Consider the following 17,176-nt stretch of genomic DNA (forward strand, 5'->3'; position numbering starts at 1 on the left):
GAACAGATCCAATAGAAAATATGATAATAAAGTTTTCTATTGCGTAATTCAGATCAATTCTGAAGTTCTACCAGCCATAAATTACTCCATCAATTTATTATCATCTACCTTGACTGCAAGCACAATGTTTGACAATACTTTTCATTTGACAAAATTCGTGGCACGAGGTTACAAAAAATGTTGCAAAAAGTATAGAATACCCAGCGGGATATTCATTTTGCACATGGGCAAAAATGGTCACTCAACGTGTGTGTGTGTGTATGTGTGTGTGTGTGTATTGGTGTTAGTGTGCACAATACGGACAATACAAACGCTAACAATAACCTAAACGGAATAGCGCGCAGACAAAAAAAGTTCGAAATCAAATTCAAAACTCGCTTCACGGCCGCTGAATGAAATGTTGAAATAGCAGCACAACCATCGCGACACGTTGCGATACCATCCGCATTTGTCAGACTAGCCCCGCCACCTGCTACCCTCTGCTCCATCAGCAACTCACCAAGCCTCGTGACGCATACATCCGGAGCAGGACCAACAGCTGCCCTCCTTTATCCTGCGCTGTCGACTGCTCCCATTGGGGCTGCGCAGCTGCTGCACTTTATTTCAGTCAGTCGCTTCAATTTCTTTCTTCTTTTTTTTTTTTTTTAGTTTTCTCTCTTTTTTTGTAAGTGGCTTGTTTTTGCCATGTACCACTGTGTGTGTGTGTGTTGTTTGTGTGTGTGTGTGTGTGTGTGAATCGCACTCCTTTGTGCAAGTGCGGTCATTTAATTTCGATTTGTGTTTTAGATTGTTTTGCGTTGCATTTGTTGATTTTTGCCATTTAAATAGAAATTTTTATTTTCTACACGTTTCTGGACACGGTCAGGCCGTTCCACAGAGTCATTCATGGTGTGTTGGTCTCGTTACCAGCCGTCGCCAGAGTTTTTTGTATGCTCTGCATAGTCCGTTTGGCCACTTTTTGTTGGCCACTTTTTTTTTGCTGTGCTCTGAACGCATGTTGTCCTCGGGGCATTGCCAACGCTCGCGTCGCGCAAATTGGATTTCTTTTTTCGGACATTTGAAACCGACGAACGCCGGCCCGGAGATCAACCGGCAATGGCAAGCTGGCACTAAAACCTAACACTAAACATACATACACGCAAATGTACATATATATATACATATATATATATATATATATATGTATGTATGTATGTTTGGGTATGCAATTCGTGTTTCTATTAGCTACGCGCATTCATAAGAGCGGAAATTCAATCTGTGCCACAGCCGCGCTCGATTTTAGTCAATTTAAGGCTGCCGGCAAATGTTATCAACTCGAAAGTACTCGTTAAATATTTAAATTGACGCAAAGCTAATGAAATAAAACCAATGAGAGTGCGACGCACCCCGCAATCCTTAGAGAATTATTTTTTGACTGGTTGAGGGGGCAAAGAACTGCTTGTAATTCTTTTTTTTTCTCCTCTTTTTTCGTTTTGGTTTTTTTTCGCATTTTAAGAATCGTTACCCAACTGGCAGCCACATCAGTCAAAGTCAATTCAACATGGAACTGTAACAGTGGTACCAACATAATTGTGCAGCAGTAACTCAGTTCACGTCTCTCCCCACTAGCAACAATTTAATTTCTTCTCTTTTCTCTTCAGCTAAACTACAACGATATATGGGAATATATATATATATAGTAATGAAAACATTTCTTTATATGAAATGTGAAAAGCAAATATAATTTTTGAACTGTTTGTGGACCACTGTTGCTGATACGTCTTGACATGCGGCAAACGTAGCATCTTGCTTTAAATGTTTAAATAGCAGCGAATACGCCAAAAATCAACAACAACAACAACAATAACAAATGGGATAAAAGACAGCACACTCGTATACACAAATCAGACACACACACTGCCACACACACTCACACACACATACACTCACAAAATTGGCATAAATAAGTAAGAGCAACGGCGGCCTCTTCGTGTGCTCGCCATATTGTCAGCATAGCCTTTGTGTGACTGTGCGTGTGTCTGTGTGCGTGTGTGTGTGTGTGTGTGTGTGTGCGTGTATCTATCTATAAACATATATATTTACTCAAATGCTTGCTATACCCAAAGCGCACTTGAGTGTGTATCATCATCAACATCAGCTGCTCTTCAGCCAGAGGACAAGTCACAGTCAGAGTCCCATTCTCTGCTACCGTTAAAAATGCACCCCGTTTCCCCCTTTCCCATGTTGGCCATGTTGTCAGTGTTGTTGGCCGACAACTTGGTCGCTTGGGCGCTGCCTCGAGCCATAGATATAAAGCTACAGATATATGTGGAGCTGAGTGAGTGTGCTTTGCCCACTACAGTGACAGTATCTTTGCCCGCTTAACAGTATTACAAGCAGACTTATGAAAGAGGAAAAGCATGGCTTGGTTTGACACTCATCCTCATGCTGCTCCTCCACACGTTTACTCCTTTCCCTTTCCTTCGTTCCCTTTCGTTCCCTTCTGGCTTCAATTTGACTTGACTTTTACGTATCGTCAAGTACTTTTCTGGTTTTGCCCACTCGGGGGACATTTGTCAGTCAAGAGACAAATTTAATTTTTGCAGCCAGACACACAGAAGGTTGGCAAGAGAGGGAAAAGGGGAGGGGGGCGCGCTGCCAGGGAGTGCGATTAGATATAAAAGGCAATGAAAGTCATTGCAGGCATATATGACGAGTGCCGCTCTAACTATTCCCACTGTCCAGCCGTCCAAATGGCCGACTGTCTGACTCTGTCTGTTTTTGTATTAGAGACCAGTCGTTAGTATGAACCCGATTGCCAACACCCCATCCTCCTGCCGCCGACTCTCGTTTGGCCAGCCTGTCTGTCTGTTCATGGACCCAAATTCGTTTTTCATATGCGTATACGTAATTTTATTACAGCTGCCCAAGTTAAACCAAGCTGAACAAACCGACCGAATGCCAAAATGTTCGATGCTGTTGCAGTCACAGTCGCATCCAAAATGAATGGGACGCAACTACTATTCGTGCAGAGAAGTGGTTGGTGGGCGAGGGTGGGGGGTGGTTGGGGTGGTCTACTCAGCAGCAGGCGATGCACAGAATTCATTTCGCATTGAAATGGCTGTTCAGAGAGCAATTAGCTGAAATTATTGTTGCTACGTGTGCGTCGTCACTTGCCGCAGCAGCAGCAGTAAGGGGGACGCATGGGGCAAGCCAGCGGCTACTCCTGAAACTGAATCTGTGGCAAACGGGGCGTAGCCTTAATACGTGTGAGTCTGGTCATTATTCAAAGCTTGTCTCGGGCCAAGCAAAAAAAGGATCTATATATAAAAAAAATGCTGATTTGCGGTTTACCAATGCCAACCACAAATACACAAACGCACACACAGACATACACACACACACAGATATATATGTATGTATATATACCATTCACAATAATTTTGCAAAGCATCCCCCATAGATTGTGACGTAACGAAGCAAAGTCAAGTCGATGCCGAAATTATGCCAAAACAAATCAAGCAAATGAAAATATCACAGCCTCAAAATCAAGGCAAAACACACGCAGCGCTGCTCAGCCCAGCACAGCCGAAGGGGGGTCCTCAACTCTGGCTGAGGGGTTAACCGGGGGGTGGATAGGAGGGGTGCCACAAATGCTGTGCTTAATAGGCATCAGCTGGGTATTAAGTTGTTGTTTTTTTGCCATCGACTTCACTATCGGCGTACTCGTCGTCGTCGTCTTCGTCGTTTTCGTCATCATCTTCATTGTTGTTGCCTCATCTTGGCAGCATGACAACCTTTTTTCTCCGGAGTGCCTTGTCTGGACCCCGGCAGGACTCGAGCATTTTAACAAGCATTTAGGTAGAAAGTAGGCCGCCTTTCACATGGCTTTCTTGCCTCACTTATATTCAACAAACAATTTGTGGAATGCCATTAGGTGACGCCTACTGCTAAAATTATCTGTGCCACCACCTTATTTTTTCTGCGGCGTGGGTGTAGCGAGGGCCGGAGTAAATTCAATCACATCATCTTTTGTGAAACTCGTCGCCGCACAACAAACAAAAGATAATAACAGCTTGGGGCAACGCACAAAACGTGAAAATGGCTAAATGAAAACGAACAAAATTTCTATCGAGCGCTGAGAGTTTTAAAATGAGATTCGATTGTGAACTCGTAATGGAAAAAATATATATATTAGGAAACTGTAAAATCAATCGATTTTATATGACACTTAACGCTACTTCGGTAACCATTAAAATTATTTATTAACCAGCTCTGACGATATGATAACATTTCACGCCGTTACCACATCAATGGCAAATCAATTAACTACCTGCCAATTTACATTACAAACTTTTAAATTTTCGAAACTTCAACTACAGCCGCAAAATGCTTCACACGAGAGCAACAACAACAAAAATAAAAAGCTCTTCCCAAAAAAAAAAGAAAAAAAAATTAAAAATTAATAGTAGCAACTAGCGAGTGTCAATGGAAACCACAACAACAACTGCTGTTGCTGCTGCTGTTGCAAACAAAAACTAACCAACTAACAAAGTATAAAACAACAAAAAAAAACTATTGAGTGCTGCTCATTGCATCCCCCCTTTACCGCTTCCCCATTTCGCCGCAACCATTACCAAACCCCAACCACCGGTTGGCAGCCTCCACGAACAAAAATTTCTAATTTAAAAGTTTTGCGACCAACCGACGATGAGTGAGGCAGCCGAAACGGCAAATAAAAAGCAACAGCAACAACAACAACAACAATAGCAACAGCAAAAACAAGCGGCAAATAAAAACGCACACACACACACACACGCATAAAGATAATGCAACCCCCACCCACTTGTGGCAAAAACACAAAAAAAATAAAAATGAAAAGAACCGACTGAAGGTGGAGAAAGCAACTTTGGACAAATGCAGCTGCAATTTTGTTGCCTGCCATCGTAGGCGTTGCGTTGTTTTTGCCCACATCGTTAGCAAAGCGCATCGGCTACATTTCGTCAGCTTCCGCCTTGCCATCCCCTCTCTCTGCCAGCCTACTCTTAGTTCGTCCGCCTGCCTGCCTGCCTGCCCAGTGGGACAGCAGCCCTGTGTGGCAGCCAGTGAGGCAGTGTGGCAAGTCCAGCCAGCCCACGCGTCGGTTGGAGCAGCCGCGTCATGCGCGTTGCTTGCGATTGCTATTGCAGTTGCAGGTCTACAACAAACCAACCACCCCCTCCCCCAACCCAACCCATTGCACCCCATCCGATACACCCTTCGCCTTTTGTGCTGCTGGGTGGGCGGCGCAGCGTTCGTCTTTAGTTCGCTGCTCGTCGTTGGCGTTGTCGGCAATCGTTGCCAGCAACTATTTTTATACGCCCATCTATATGTGTTGATGTGTGTGCTTGCGTGTGTTCGTGTGTGTGTGGGGATTTGAATGCCTTTAGGGGTTGGGGACGCGTTTGTCATTGTGCATTACATTTAGCATGCATCGTGGCTCGTTTGGTGTTGCAACAATGTTACTTGCCTCTGTCTGGGCCACTGCCACTGCCACCGCCACTGCCCCTGTCTTTGTCTTTGCCTCTGCCTTTGCCATATTGTTGTAATTTGCATGTTGTATTGTTTTGGATTCTACTTTGTTGGCTGCGCCTCAAGAGAAAGTATTAGCCAGGTTTTCCCCATCATATTCATATTCCTAACGTGTGCTTGTTGCTAGCAAATCGAATTATATTTACTGCATGCCACAAAGTAGCCAACCAGAGGGGGCCGCTTTACAAATGTTGCAGCTGCTGTTTCTTCTTCTGCGTCGTCTTCATCTTCTTTAGTGACCTTTGAGTGCTCTTTGGCTCTTTTGCACTCTGACCAACAAGTCAAAAATGCAAATGGAGCGAATTGTTTTAGTGGCATTCTCTTCATATTTTCTACACGTTTAGCCAGCTGCTGTTGATCCTATGATTTTGTGTGTGTGTCTTTTAATGTCTCGCTTCATTTTTCATTTTTCGCTTTTTTCTTCGTATCTTCTTTTAATATGTATTTTGGCATGCATAATGTTGACATTTTGACGCGCTAATAAACATAATTTGCTCATAAAATATTTTTTATTGCCATCGCCTTTATCAGTGCTCGTATCTGGCTCACTTCTGGCAGGTATGCTTAACTTAGTGTGTGTGTGTGTGTGTGTATTTATAGACATTTTATATATTTTTGTGTGTACGGAGACATAGAGCAAGTTAATGCCACAATGTCTAGAAACTTGGAAGATGAGCATAGTTCATTTGCGGATAGGCAAGCGAAACATAAACTTGAAATTACACTGATAAGTTGGTCAATGGCACCATAAAGGAAACATTTTTCTATTCAGAACTAATATGTGGTCTCCAGCGCACTTTGTGGACTTATTCTGTTTGCTGATTATGCAATTTAAAGCACTTAGAAGATATGTGATTTGGGCATCGAATATAGGTTTCCTTTGTATGAAATTCGATAACCAAATTCATAAAAATATTAATGAAATAGAATCCTATTTTTTTTAATTATTTTTAGATCTTTCTATTTGCATATACTCCTTTCCTACTGCAGAAAGGTTAAAGCTTATGCAAATTGAACAGTTCGAAATTATTATAAACTGAAAAATACAGCAATGAACAAATGAATAATATCAATTTAAATAAAATCATTTTAATGCTGCTAGCTCTATGTGAGACATTATATAACTTAAATAGTTTCTCCACACAGATGTTCGCTCTTGCAATATGAAGACTTGAAATTAACTTGTATCACACCTGGCGTTCAAGTTCATTGAACTAATTACATTGTGGAAATATTAAACTCATTTTAGCCACCTAACACGTGTTATGTACTTTATATATATATTTTGTATATTCAATCGTCCCTTCTCTTGTTACATAATTAATGGCTTCTTCGCACTATAATCGCACCTCTCACTCTCTCTCTCTCTCTCTCTCTTTCTCTCTGCCTCTGTGTGTGCAGGTATCTGGTTTCTGCACCACTGTGCCTGCCATGCAATCAACGAGCTAGCGAACGACAACAAATCACATTTTCTCATTTTCCGCACACACACACACACAACAGCAAAAACATTTTTAAATATTTATTAGCAACAGCTTACAAGCATCATCCTATTTTCTTTTTGTTGCTGTTGTTTTTGTTTGTTGCTGCCTTTTGGTCTCGCCTCGTGCGATAAGTAATTTCATTATTTGCCAAGCATGCGACCAACGCCCTCAAGAACACAAGCTGGCGCTCCCGCACACGCCCCCTATTCGTTGGGGAGTGAGAGGGGGGTCCCGGTTGCCGCCAAGGTCTACGCCTTTTTGGTGCTCGCGCCATTTGTCTGCTCATACTACCAGCCAGTCAGCCAGCCAACCAGTCAGCCAGTCAGCCAGCTGCTTGTTGATGCCATTATCTTATTCAGCATCCTTGTCATCTCATAAAGGATGCCTATTATAAATTAATTTTTACCATCCACGGCTGCTGCTGGCTGCCGGTTGCCGGTTTGCTTTGCTGCCTGCCTGCCACTTTTTTTTTTTTTTTGTGCTATCGCTTTTATCACTTGAAACCCAATGTTCCCACACTCAAATGGCAAACATGTTGCTCCTATCATGTGTGTGTGCCGAGGGTTTGTTTGACTGCCTATATGACAATATAATTTTTTGATTTAAGGCTCCTGCTGCTGTCGCAATTTTTCAAAGGCACAACAACAAATACACACACACACACACACGCACACACACATGTGTGTGGTATGCCCCTCATATTTTTCCAGATTGCCACAAGCAGAAAAGTTGCTGTGTGCCACACACACACACACACACACACACACACACACACACAAACACAGTCGCTCACATGTGTGTTATGGGGACCCACTTGTGACATTGATGCCCTACGCTGTGTGCTCTGTTTTATTGTTATCATTAAACTGTAACACCTCCCGCCCAGCCTAACTCGCATTCCCCTTGCTTGCCATATTGTCTTGTTTGACTGTCTTGTTCCGTGGGCCACCTTCCCTTCATTTGTTGTTGTTTTTATTGTTGTTGGCTTTGATGCGGGTTTCTCGAGGCGTCCTCAACAAGTTTGACATGAGATTGGGTCTGCCTGGCTGCCTGCCTGCCTGGCTGCCTGCCTGCCACTGATCCCAATATGATTAAAAATTGTTCGCTTGACTTATCATTGTGTGGCCGACACAATAATGGCTTGCCATCTTCTTAGATCAATAATTCGGGCATTTCAGATGCCGCTGCTGCTGGCCATGATTAATTGGTACGCACAAGCTGCTGCATGCTGGGCGACAAATCAAGAGCGAAGCCAAAACCAGCGACGCTTCTTGAGGGTGTTAACTGCACTTCATTCATCAACGCTTCCTAACCGCAACGAGCAACAACATCGAGACTGGGTACGCAGCAGATTTTCGTGAGGAACAGCAGTGTGTGGCGGCTCCAACTGCTGCTACTACTGGTGCTACTGCTGCTGCTGCTGCTGTTGCACTCAGAAAAAACGCAATCATAATAATAATTTGGAAAATCGTCATATGATGAAAATCGCCCTGATGGAGTTATACATTACTTAGAAATAAATTTCTTAAAATTATAAATGCAAACACCTATTATACAATTTGACACCTATTTCTAATTTAATAATTCTCATTATTTTTCAAAATTTCATCAGGAAATGAACAGCTTGTTTTAGGAAAGTCTTCCGTTTCGAAAAGTTCTATTGATAAAAAATGAGATGACCTGTCCTTGACACTGTTAAAATGGCGATTTTCTACAAATCCAAACGAATTTTCTCCTGAGTGTACAACTGCTGCTGCTGCTGCTGCTTGTGTTGCTGCTTGCATTGGAAATTCAAATAAAATTTACCACAGTTTCGTAACTTTGTCAACGATGCGCAACTTGGCGACGATGGGGGCATCTTGCAGGGGCGGGGACAGCGCGAAAAAGTCGGTGTGTCACCCAACGAGTCGACGAATTGCAATTTGCAATTTTATGGCAGCGCATCTAGAAAACAGAAGGAGCAAAAGGACCAAGAAACTAAACGAGCAGCAGCACCATCCACAGACGAAGCCGCAATACAAAACAAACCAATTTAAATTTTTAGCTGTGCCAGGATCCGGGCAAGTACAGTGAATTGGTAGCTGGGAGCTGCATGCTGGGTGCTGCTAAAATATAGTTAACAGTAGCTGGCGAAAAGCGCAACAAAGCGTAGCTGGAAATATCAAACCAAATGCATAGCAAAAAAAAATAAAAAAAACCAAAAAAAAAACGAAATAAATAAAATTACGAAAACACAGCATAAACAAAAACTTGCAGAAATTTGCAGAATGACAATGGGAAATTGGGGTGAACTGGAAGTGGGCGGTGGGTTAAACTGGTGACTGGCCAAACACTCAATCAATAAATTATGCTGCCACCAAATATACAAATCAGCGAACGGGAAAACGGGACAAAAAACAAAGCGAGCGACTGAGCCACACGGTGGGTGAGTGGTTATTGTGGGCTTCTGGGTCTGTTGGTCTACTCGTTTGTTGTCGTCGGTGGGTGGGGGAGGGGGCAGAGGGTAGCTTGTTTGGCTGGTCACGCGGCAAACAAAACGGACTGCGACAGCAGACCAGCAGCTCAGCAATCCAGCAGCTGTGAAACAAAGGACAGGCCCTCACAGTCGGATGTGGTTTTGCTGGTTTTTCTGTGTGCGGCAACCGCTGCTTGCTGCTGCCCTGTTGCCCTGTTGCCCCGCTGCCTCCCTCCGCTACCACATCTACCGTTAGTCATTTTCAAAAGTGCCACGCTGACGATGGCCCTGGGTTGAAGACACGACAATGTCATGTGCTCGCCGCGCATTGTGCAAAATGTAGCCAGGAGAGGAGCTGGCATTGCCACGGCACCCGATTGGGGCGTCGGTTTGTTCCTGCTGCCGCTATATCAACGCCAAAGACAAAGGCGCACTGCGACCAAATGTCAAAATGAATGCAAGGCGTCGCTCAGCAACTGCTGTTGTGGCTGCTGCTTTGGCTGCTGCTTTGACTGCTGCTTTGGTTGCTGCTTTGGTTACTGCTTTGGTTGCTGCTTTGGTTGCTGCTTTGGCTGCTGCTGTTCCTCTTACTACGCCTGACCCCAAACTGACCTCGAGCTCGGCGAAGCTTTTGCAGCGACCAGCAGCATCGATTTTGTATATATACATACGTATATATATTTGCATGCATGTTCCCAAGCTGACATTTAAAAATTGTACATGAAATATTGATCAGCATTGACGACTTGCAAAACTGACGGCAACATTGCCCGCAGGATAGCCTGGCACAATGTCAACTCATCGAGAGTATATATATATATATATATATATATATATATATATATATATATATATATATATATATATATATGTATGTAAATATATATATATAATTTTGTTGTGAAGATGGGGTAACCCTCCAATTTATTTAGTATCACTAGCTTTATATGTATTATAGCTGCAGGCATTACATATATCAGGATTCGGTTCATTATATAATAAAGCTTCATTAGAAAGGAAGAGTCAGTAATCGGCAATTTGTAATGAAATCGCCAGGTGGAATCCGGTCTGCACTGTTATATTTTTTCATTTATTTCCTTTTTAATTTATGTTTAAATTTTTAAATTTTTTATTATGTGTTGCTGTTGCTGCCATTTTTTCTCTTTTTTTTAAGAAAAGCTCTCTTTCAGTGACCGCATAGAGGTATGGAATTGTATACGTTGTATGTATGCTTTCAACGTATTTGCTGATCCTTGCCCTTAGCTACTGCATTAGCACAGATCGAGGTTCATTAATAAACTGAAGGTTGCCTGTGGGGCTTTCAGTAACGCTTAAAACTTTTGCCTGCAGCCTGATCGATTTTTGTAATCTCACTTTACATTTGCACCCAACTATGCGCATGGACGCACCTGCCGCATACAACACACACACACATACACACGCTCTCACACATACACACACGTGTACGCATAGAAAAGTCTTGTCGGGCTTCATTGTCTCTGCAGTTGTGGTCCAACTAAGCGGAAGCTGTTGGAATTTACCAACGTTTAAACTTTAATGCTGTGTACAAGAGTACTTTTTATTGCTGTTTTTTTTTTTGTTTTACCAACTTCCTATCTCTCTCTCTCTGTATCTCTGTCTCCCTTTCGCCTTCGTTTCTGGTATGCCTTAGTGAGCTTTAGATTTTTTGTTGTTTTGTGCTGCATGTCCTGCTTGTCTGCCCGCTCCAATTGAACCTAATCCGGCTGCTAAGTATAAGCTACGTAGTTGTATACTCATCCCAGCTGTCCAAGCGGCCTTATGCTGCTTTTGTTGTTTGCAGGCATTTAAAAAAGAAAAAATGAAAACAAAAAGAAACGAGTCCAGCAGGCAACAGCCAACGTAGAGGTGGCACCAACAACAGCCATGGCCAGCTGGGGGTCTGTAAAAAAAACTTTTGCCTCTGTCTGCAGCTGTCCCCCACTTAATAACTAGGCGTCAGTCCCGCTGTGTATGTGTGTGTGTGTGTGTGTGTGTGTCTCTGTCATCCTGTCGAATGCAGAAAATGAACGGCAGTCACTTGGTCATGTATACGAGGAGCATACTAATCTGTCCAGTCTATCTCATCCTCATCCTCATCATCGACGTGTTTTCCGTGCAGAGAGAGAGACAGAGAGAGACAGAGAGAGAGAGAGAGAGAGAGAGAGAGAGTGAGAGACAGAGAGAGACAGGGAGATCCGATCATTGAGTTTGGTCATCAGGCGTTTATGGGACTTCTTGAAGCTCGCTTTTGTTGTGTATACATGTATGTGTATGTATAGCTATTAACTTATCTATAGAGCGAGCAGCAAACAGACAGCACTGACAGTCTCTATCAATGAATGTCAGTTGGCTTCTTATTAATAAAATTAACACAAGACGACAGATCCGATCTGATACGATGTGATGGCAAGTGGCAGGTGAGCGAACTAAGGTTTATTCTCCCGTCAACATGGCGTATGATTGATTTTCTAGTCATAAACCATGGAAAGGCGAACAGCAGCTTGACAGCAAACTGTAAGCTGAACGTGCCCAGATAAATGCGACAAATATTAAACGGAGAGTAAGCTTCAATAATAATAAAAGTTATAAATCTTAGCATTGGCTGTCGACGCTCACGATGAGATGGAGATGGTGTATGAGAGGATGCGGATGTGGATGTGGATGTGGAGATGTTGGTGAATGTGGATGTGGACATTCAGTAAGAGCAACGAAGACGTCGACGACAACGACAACGACAGGCTGCATCGGGGCGATAATAACAATTTATTGCACGCACACAAAGACCAAAAAAAAAACATATATACGCATACACACAGACACAGTCTTACAAACACATGTGCACGGCTGCCAAGTGCCGGAAAATGCCGCGAGACACAAATGCAACAACAGCAGCAACAGACAAGTCGGGGCAGTACTGGGCGGTGCGGGGGAAGGCAGGCAGACGAGCATAAAAACCACACAATAATAAAAATGAACAATGACAGGTTAATAGCAAATAAATGAAAGCCCATAAGAAAGCGCAACAACAGCAAAAGGAGAGAAAAGAAAAACAAGAACAGACAACAAAAACAACAGCAACAACTAAAAGCGACAATGGCTGACACAGCGGCCAAATCGGAGAGGAGAAGAGCAGCTGCAGGATGGAAAGACTCTTGCGTCCACAGCGGCCACCAGCGAGCTATCCTCTTAGTCTAGGCAATTGATATATGGTTTTCAATTTTCAAAACCATTGACCACTTGCAGCACAACCAACGACATCAAGAGCAACAACAGCAGCAACAAAAGCAAATAGCCAAGTCTGAGCTAAATGGTGGAAAAATGCTGTGGAAAATTGCCACGAAGCGCCACAAGTTGATTCTGGCATATTTAAAGCATAACTACGGGCGTTAGAGACTCGTTAGAGGCCAGGCAGAGACATAGATAGAGCTAGATAAAGATAGAGGCAGAGGCAGACACTAAGGCACAGTCAATGGCAGCGTATACCAAGATAATGGCTGCAAGCGTACTTAACGGCTTCAATAATGACAATAATGGCCAACGACTTGGCAGACCGCCGCACCACAACCTGCTCGCCTCCGCAAACAGGTTGACAAAATGCATTCGGCATGCAGTGGCAAATATGCTGCCTGCCAATAATAGTCATCATCATTATCGTTGTGCAGAAGTGTGTGCGTGTGTTTAGGTGTGCGGAGATCTAAATAGGTTGCCAGCAAACTTAGCCAGCACACGCAGGCCCAGTGTTGCAATATCGTTTGGTTAAAAGTGAGTGCAGCAAGGTGTAGCAAGAGCAGCTCAATTTAATTGAGGCATTATAGTTATTGAAACTAATCCAACTGCTCAATTAAAAAACTAGTTAAAATTAACGTGCTATTCTAATTAACAGCACGAATTTTGAAATATTGAATGCATAAATAGCAGAAATATAATTAGAAATATACATATCCAATAAGCCAAAAACAAATTTGTTTTAATAAATTTAAAATTCGAAATGTGCAAAAACATATGCAATTGCATTCATTAACAAACATTGAAAACGCATTTTAGAAACAACATTACAAATATATTCGAATACATTTTTTTAGTTCAAGTCCTGTGCTGATAAAAATTGGCTAATTTTAGTGTCGCATTAAATTTGATTCAATTGGCAGACATTTTAAAGCCAAAGTTGGCTCTTGACTTGAACTGACAGAGAGCGGCGAAAAATCGATCACCTGTTTAAAGTTCAGACGCACACGAGAAGTGATAGAGCTGGGGGCTAAGAGCAGCAGCAACAGCAGCAACAATGGCGGCTACTTGGCAGCTGTGCCAACGGCTGGGTGAACGCATCAGTCAATGTCCTTAGAGTTTAACAAAGAAGGACAATCCGACAGCATATAGGACGAGGCAGACACCGGGCCACTTTACAAGCCAAATTCAACGCTTGCTTGTTGCCGCTGTTGTTGTTGTTGTTGTTGTTGTTGCTTGCACTGCGCCTTTGTCTGTTTGCTTTTTGGAAGGACAAGCATGACGACAACTGCTACTCTTAGTCTCCCATTGCGTCGCTCCAATTTTTATATTTTTTTTCTTTTGGCAATTTGTTACTGCATCTTACAACGGATTCAATTGAAAATTTTTTGCAGACAGTTGAGAGGCGACGAGCGACAAGCAACGAGCAGTAAGCAACGCAGGACGAGCGTTACAAATTTCAAAACAAATTTGCCGCAACGCAACAGCAACAAACTTTTGCGAAAAGAAGAAAAACTTCAATTCGATTCGATTCATTTCGTTTCGATTTTCAATTCTCGCTGCTCTCAGCTGGTCAAGTGTGGACGTGCTTTTAAATATTCCGTATGCGCCACATTATCCAATGCAATTCAACTTGGCACAATTGGCAGTGTCTCGTCTACGTTGTCTGCTCGTCTGGGCCGCACTGTCTTCGGCTGTTTGCTTAGTGCAGTTTTCACTTTGTGGGCGTTACACAAAAAAATATAACAAATAGCAGAACCACCCCCAAACCCCTGGCTTATCCTGGCACTGCCTAACTTTCTTCTGCTATTTACTTTTGCCCTCCACAGTGTCTGACTTGACGTTAGTTTTGTTTGCTTCCCCTTTGTGTGCGTGTGTGTGTGTGTGTATTTGTGGGTGTGTGTGTTTGCCTTTCGTTTAGTAACGGGTTTGACAAACTCAAAATCAAAATCAAATCGTTGAACCAATGCCAAAGTGGAAATTGTCAATAATTTCAAATTGATTTCTGTTTGATTTAACACAACAACAATATAAACAAAAACAGCAGCAACAACAAATAGAAGTAAGCACCTCTATAATTGAAGCACCAGGTACATAGGAATGCCCGGCTAGTTGCGTCTATTTTGAGCGGCGAAAGTGGAAAAGTCAAGTTTGACAGGCGCACGCGGATCTCGTTGCTTCGAAGTTCCCAAATAACATTAGACAGCCATTATGGGCTTGGCCGACTTTTACGACGCATCATAAAAAGCATTACTTGAACTGCGCCTGCCTCGTAAAACTCATGAAGTGCAGGCCAATAAAATCAAATCGATAAGTGTGCCCAAAGTGTTGGAATAGCTCGTAAGCTAATCGAAATAAAGCAAGATCCTATGCCTAAAATATGTACTTAGTAATTATATTTTATTATTCACTAAACCAACTATTTAATAGTAAAAGCTATCATTTGCTTATTTAATCAAATTGATGATGACTATTGAAATTATTTGCTTACCCTGCTTGGGCGAAATGCTGAGCACCTGCTGCGGCGACTGTTGCTGCGAGTGGATTTGGTATTGTTGCTGTTGCTGCTGTTGGTGCTGCTGCTGCTGCTGCTGTTGCTGTTGCACGGCAACGGCCTGCTGCTGGGCGGCACAGACGGCAGCGGCAACGGCGGCCTGTTGTTGCTGCTGTTGATGATGAGCGGCTGCTGCGGCAGCTGCTGCAGCGGCTGCCACAGCCTGTTGCTGCGACTGCTGCTGATGGGGCGACTGAGACTGTGGATGCTGCTGCTGCTGCTGAGTGGTGACAATGGACATTTGCTGAGACGACTGCTGCTGCTGTTGCTTCACGTTGGCCTGATGCTGCTGCTGCTGCGGCTGTTGCTGCGGTGCTGGTGCCTGTTGCTGCTGTTGCTGCAGGTGCGTCTGGTGTATGGCCAGCAGCTTGGTCTCATAGGGTTTGGCGCCCACCGACAACGGCTGACTGCTGAGCGTCATCTGTGCGGTTGCTGGCATCATAAGCGTGGGCATTGCCAACATTTTATTAAATTGCACCTTAATGTGCTGTCTCTTTTCACTGGTGTATTATCTGTGTTGCTGCTCCTGCTCCTGCTCCTGCTGCTGCTGCTGCTGATGCTGCTGCTGTTGCCGTTGCCGTTGAGGTGTTGCTGTTGCACGTTTTGCGGTTAGACGCAATTCGCTTTGATGTTTAATGAAGTGCCGCGTCGCAGTTGATGTTTATCATCAAATTGTGTTATAATTTAATGGAATAATTTTCAGAGCTGCTTTTTATTTTTGTTATTTTGTTATTTTGTTTGTGTGGGGGACCGCACTTTTAATTGCTGTTGTTGTGGTTTGTTGGTTTGTATGTTTGTTCTTTGAATGTTATATGGGAATCATTTGATGCGTTAAATGATTTCTACAATTTTACTAATTTCAAAAGGTTTCTCTTTGCGGTTTGTGCTCGCAAATATTTTCAGCTTTTGCTTTTTACAACTGGTTTTCTTTACTTTATTTTTTAATTTTGCTTCACTTATCACAGACCAATAAGATTTTTTTTCTTTTTAAAAAAGTTCAAAGTTTCACGCTAAAATATAAATTACAAATAATCCAGTTAAAAATGAATTGCAGACTGTCATGAAAAAATAACACAATTGAGCTAAAGTAAATAAAGTTTGAATTAAAAAATTGCCTAATTGATAAGACTCAATATTCGGATTTTATTTATTTTTTGCTATTATTATTGTAATATATTTCTCATCTTTTCACTGATCTGATTATCTGGCAAATACTAACAACTGCCATTGAAATAACCCTTTCTCTCTGTTGAATTCACAAACATTTTATTTTTTTTGGTAATTGCACATTTTATGCTTCAGTTTTATGTGCTTTCTGGAGCACAGACATTACATTCTGGGCACGAGCATTATCATATATCAAGCCTAAGCCATTCACACATCATTTGAAAAATTAAATTTAATATTTTACGATTTGTGTGTGCTGTGTGTATTCTCAGCGCATACAAAGCAAAACATGGTCTCACAAAAAATAAAAATTATGCGAGGCGAGCCAAAAGAGCGCGTAACGCAATGCGAAGCTGTAACAGACACAAGCACACAGAGAAAGCGGAGCAAAATAAAAAAAAAATTATAACAATAATAATAAAAGGCAACTGAATACAAGCGCTGTGGATTTTATGAGGCAGACGCGCCCAAGAGACTGACAACCGACAACCGACAGCAGACAACAGAAGCCAGAAACCAGAAAACAGCAAAACTCTGAAACTCCAAAAAATCGCACGAGCCAAGTGTTGGCAAGTGTCAGGATCAGGCGCTGCCACAGCCGCAGCCGTAGCCTCAGTCGGCGTTGTCGTCAGTCTAACGTTTCCGGTTTTTATAGCGCAGCGCGTACAAAACCCACACAGACAGTGGGACAGACGGACAAATGTTATGTATAAATATAAA

The 17,176-nt window shown here is 42.7% G+C and overlaps 1 protein-coding gene across 3 annotated transcripts in view; it reads right to left on the bottom strand.

Moving 5' to 3' along the window:
* The window catches only part of LOC6568535 (polyadenylate-binding protein RBP45C), a 37,133-nt gene extending 21,281 nt beyond the window's left edge, over positions 1-15,852 (bottom strand). For all 3 annotated transcript variants that reach the window (XM_032740741.2, XM_032740742.2, XM_001994772.3), the window contains exon 1: positions 15,227-15,852. In XM_032740741.2, coding sequence (XP_032596632.1) covers positions 15,227-15,752 — 526 coding nt within the window. In that variant the 5' untranslated portion in view covers positions 15,753-15,852. The remainder of the gene's footprint in view (positions 1-15,226) is intronic.
* Between the last annotated feature and the right edge of the window lie 1,324 nt (positions 15,853-17,176).

The sequence above is a fragment of the Drosophila grimshawi genome, unplaced genomic scaffold, assembly GCF_018153295.1.
Source record: "Drosophila grimshawi isolate 15287-2541.00 unplaced genomic scaffold, ASM1815329v1 contig_311, whole genome shotgun sequence".
In the NCBI taxonomy this organism is placed as follows: domain Eukaryota; kingdom Metazoa; phylum Arthropoda; class Insecta; order Diptera; family Drosophilidae; genus Drosophila; species Drosophila grimshawi.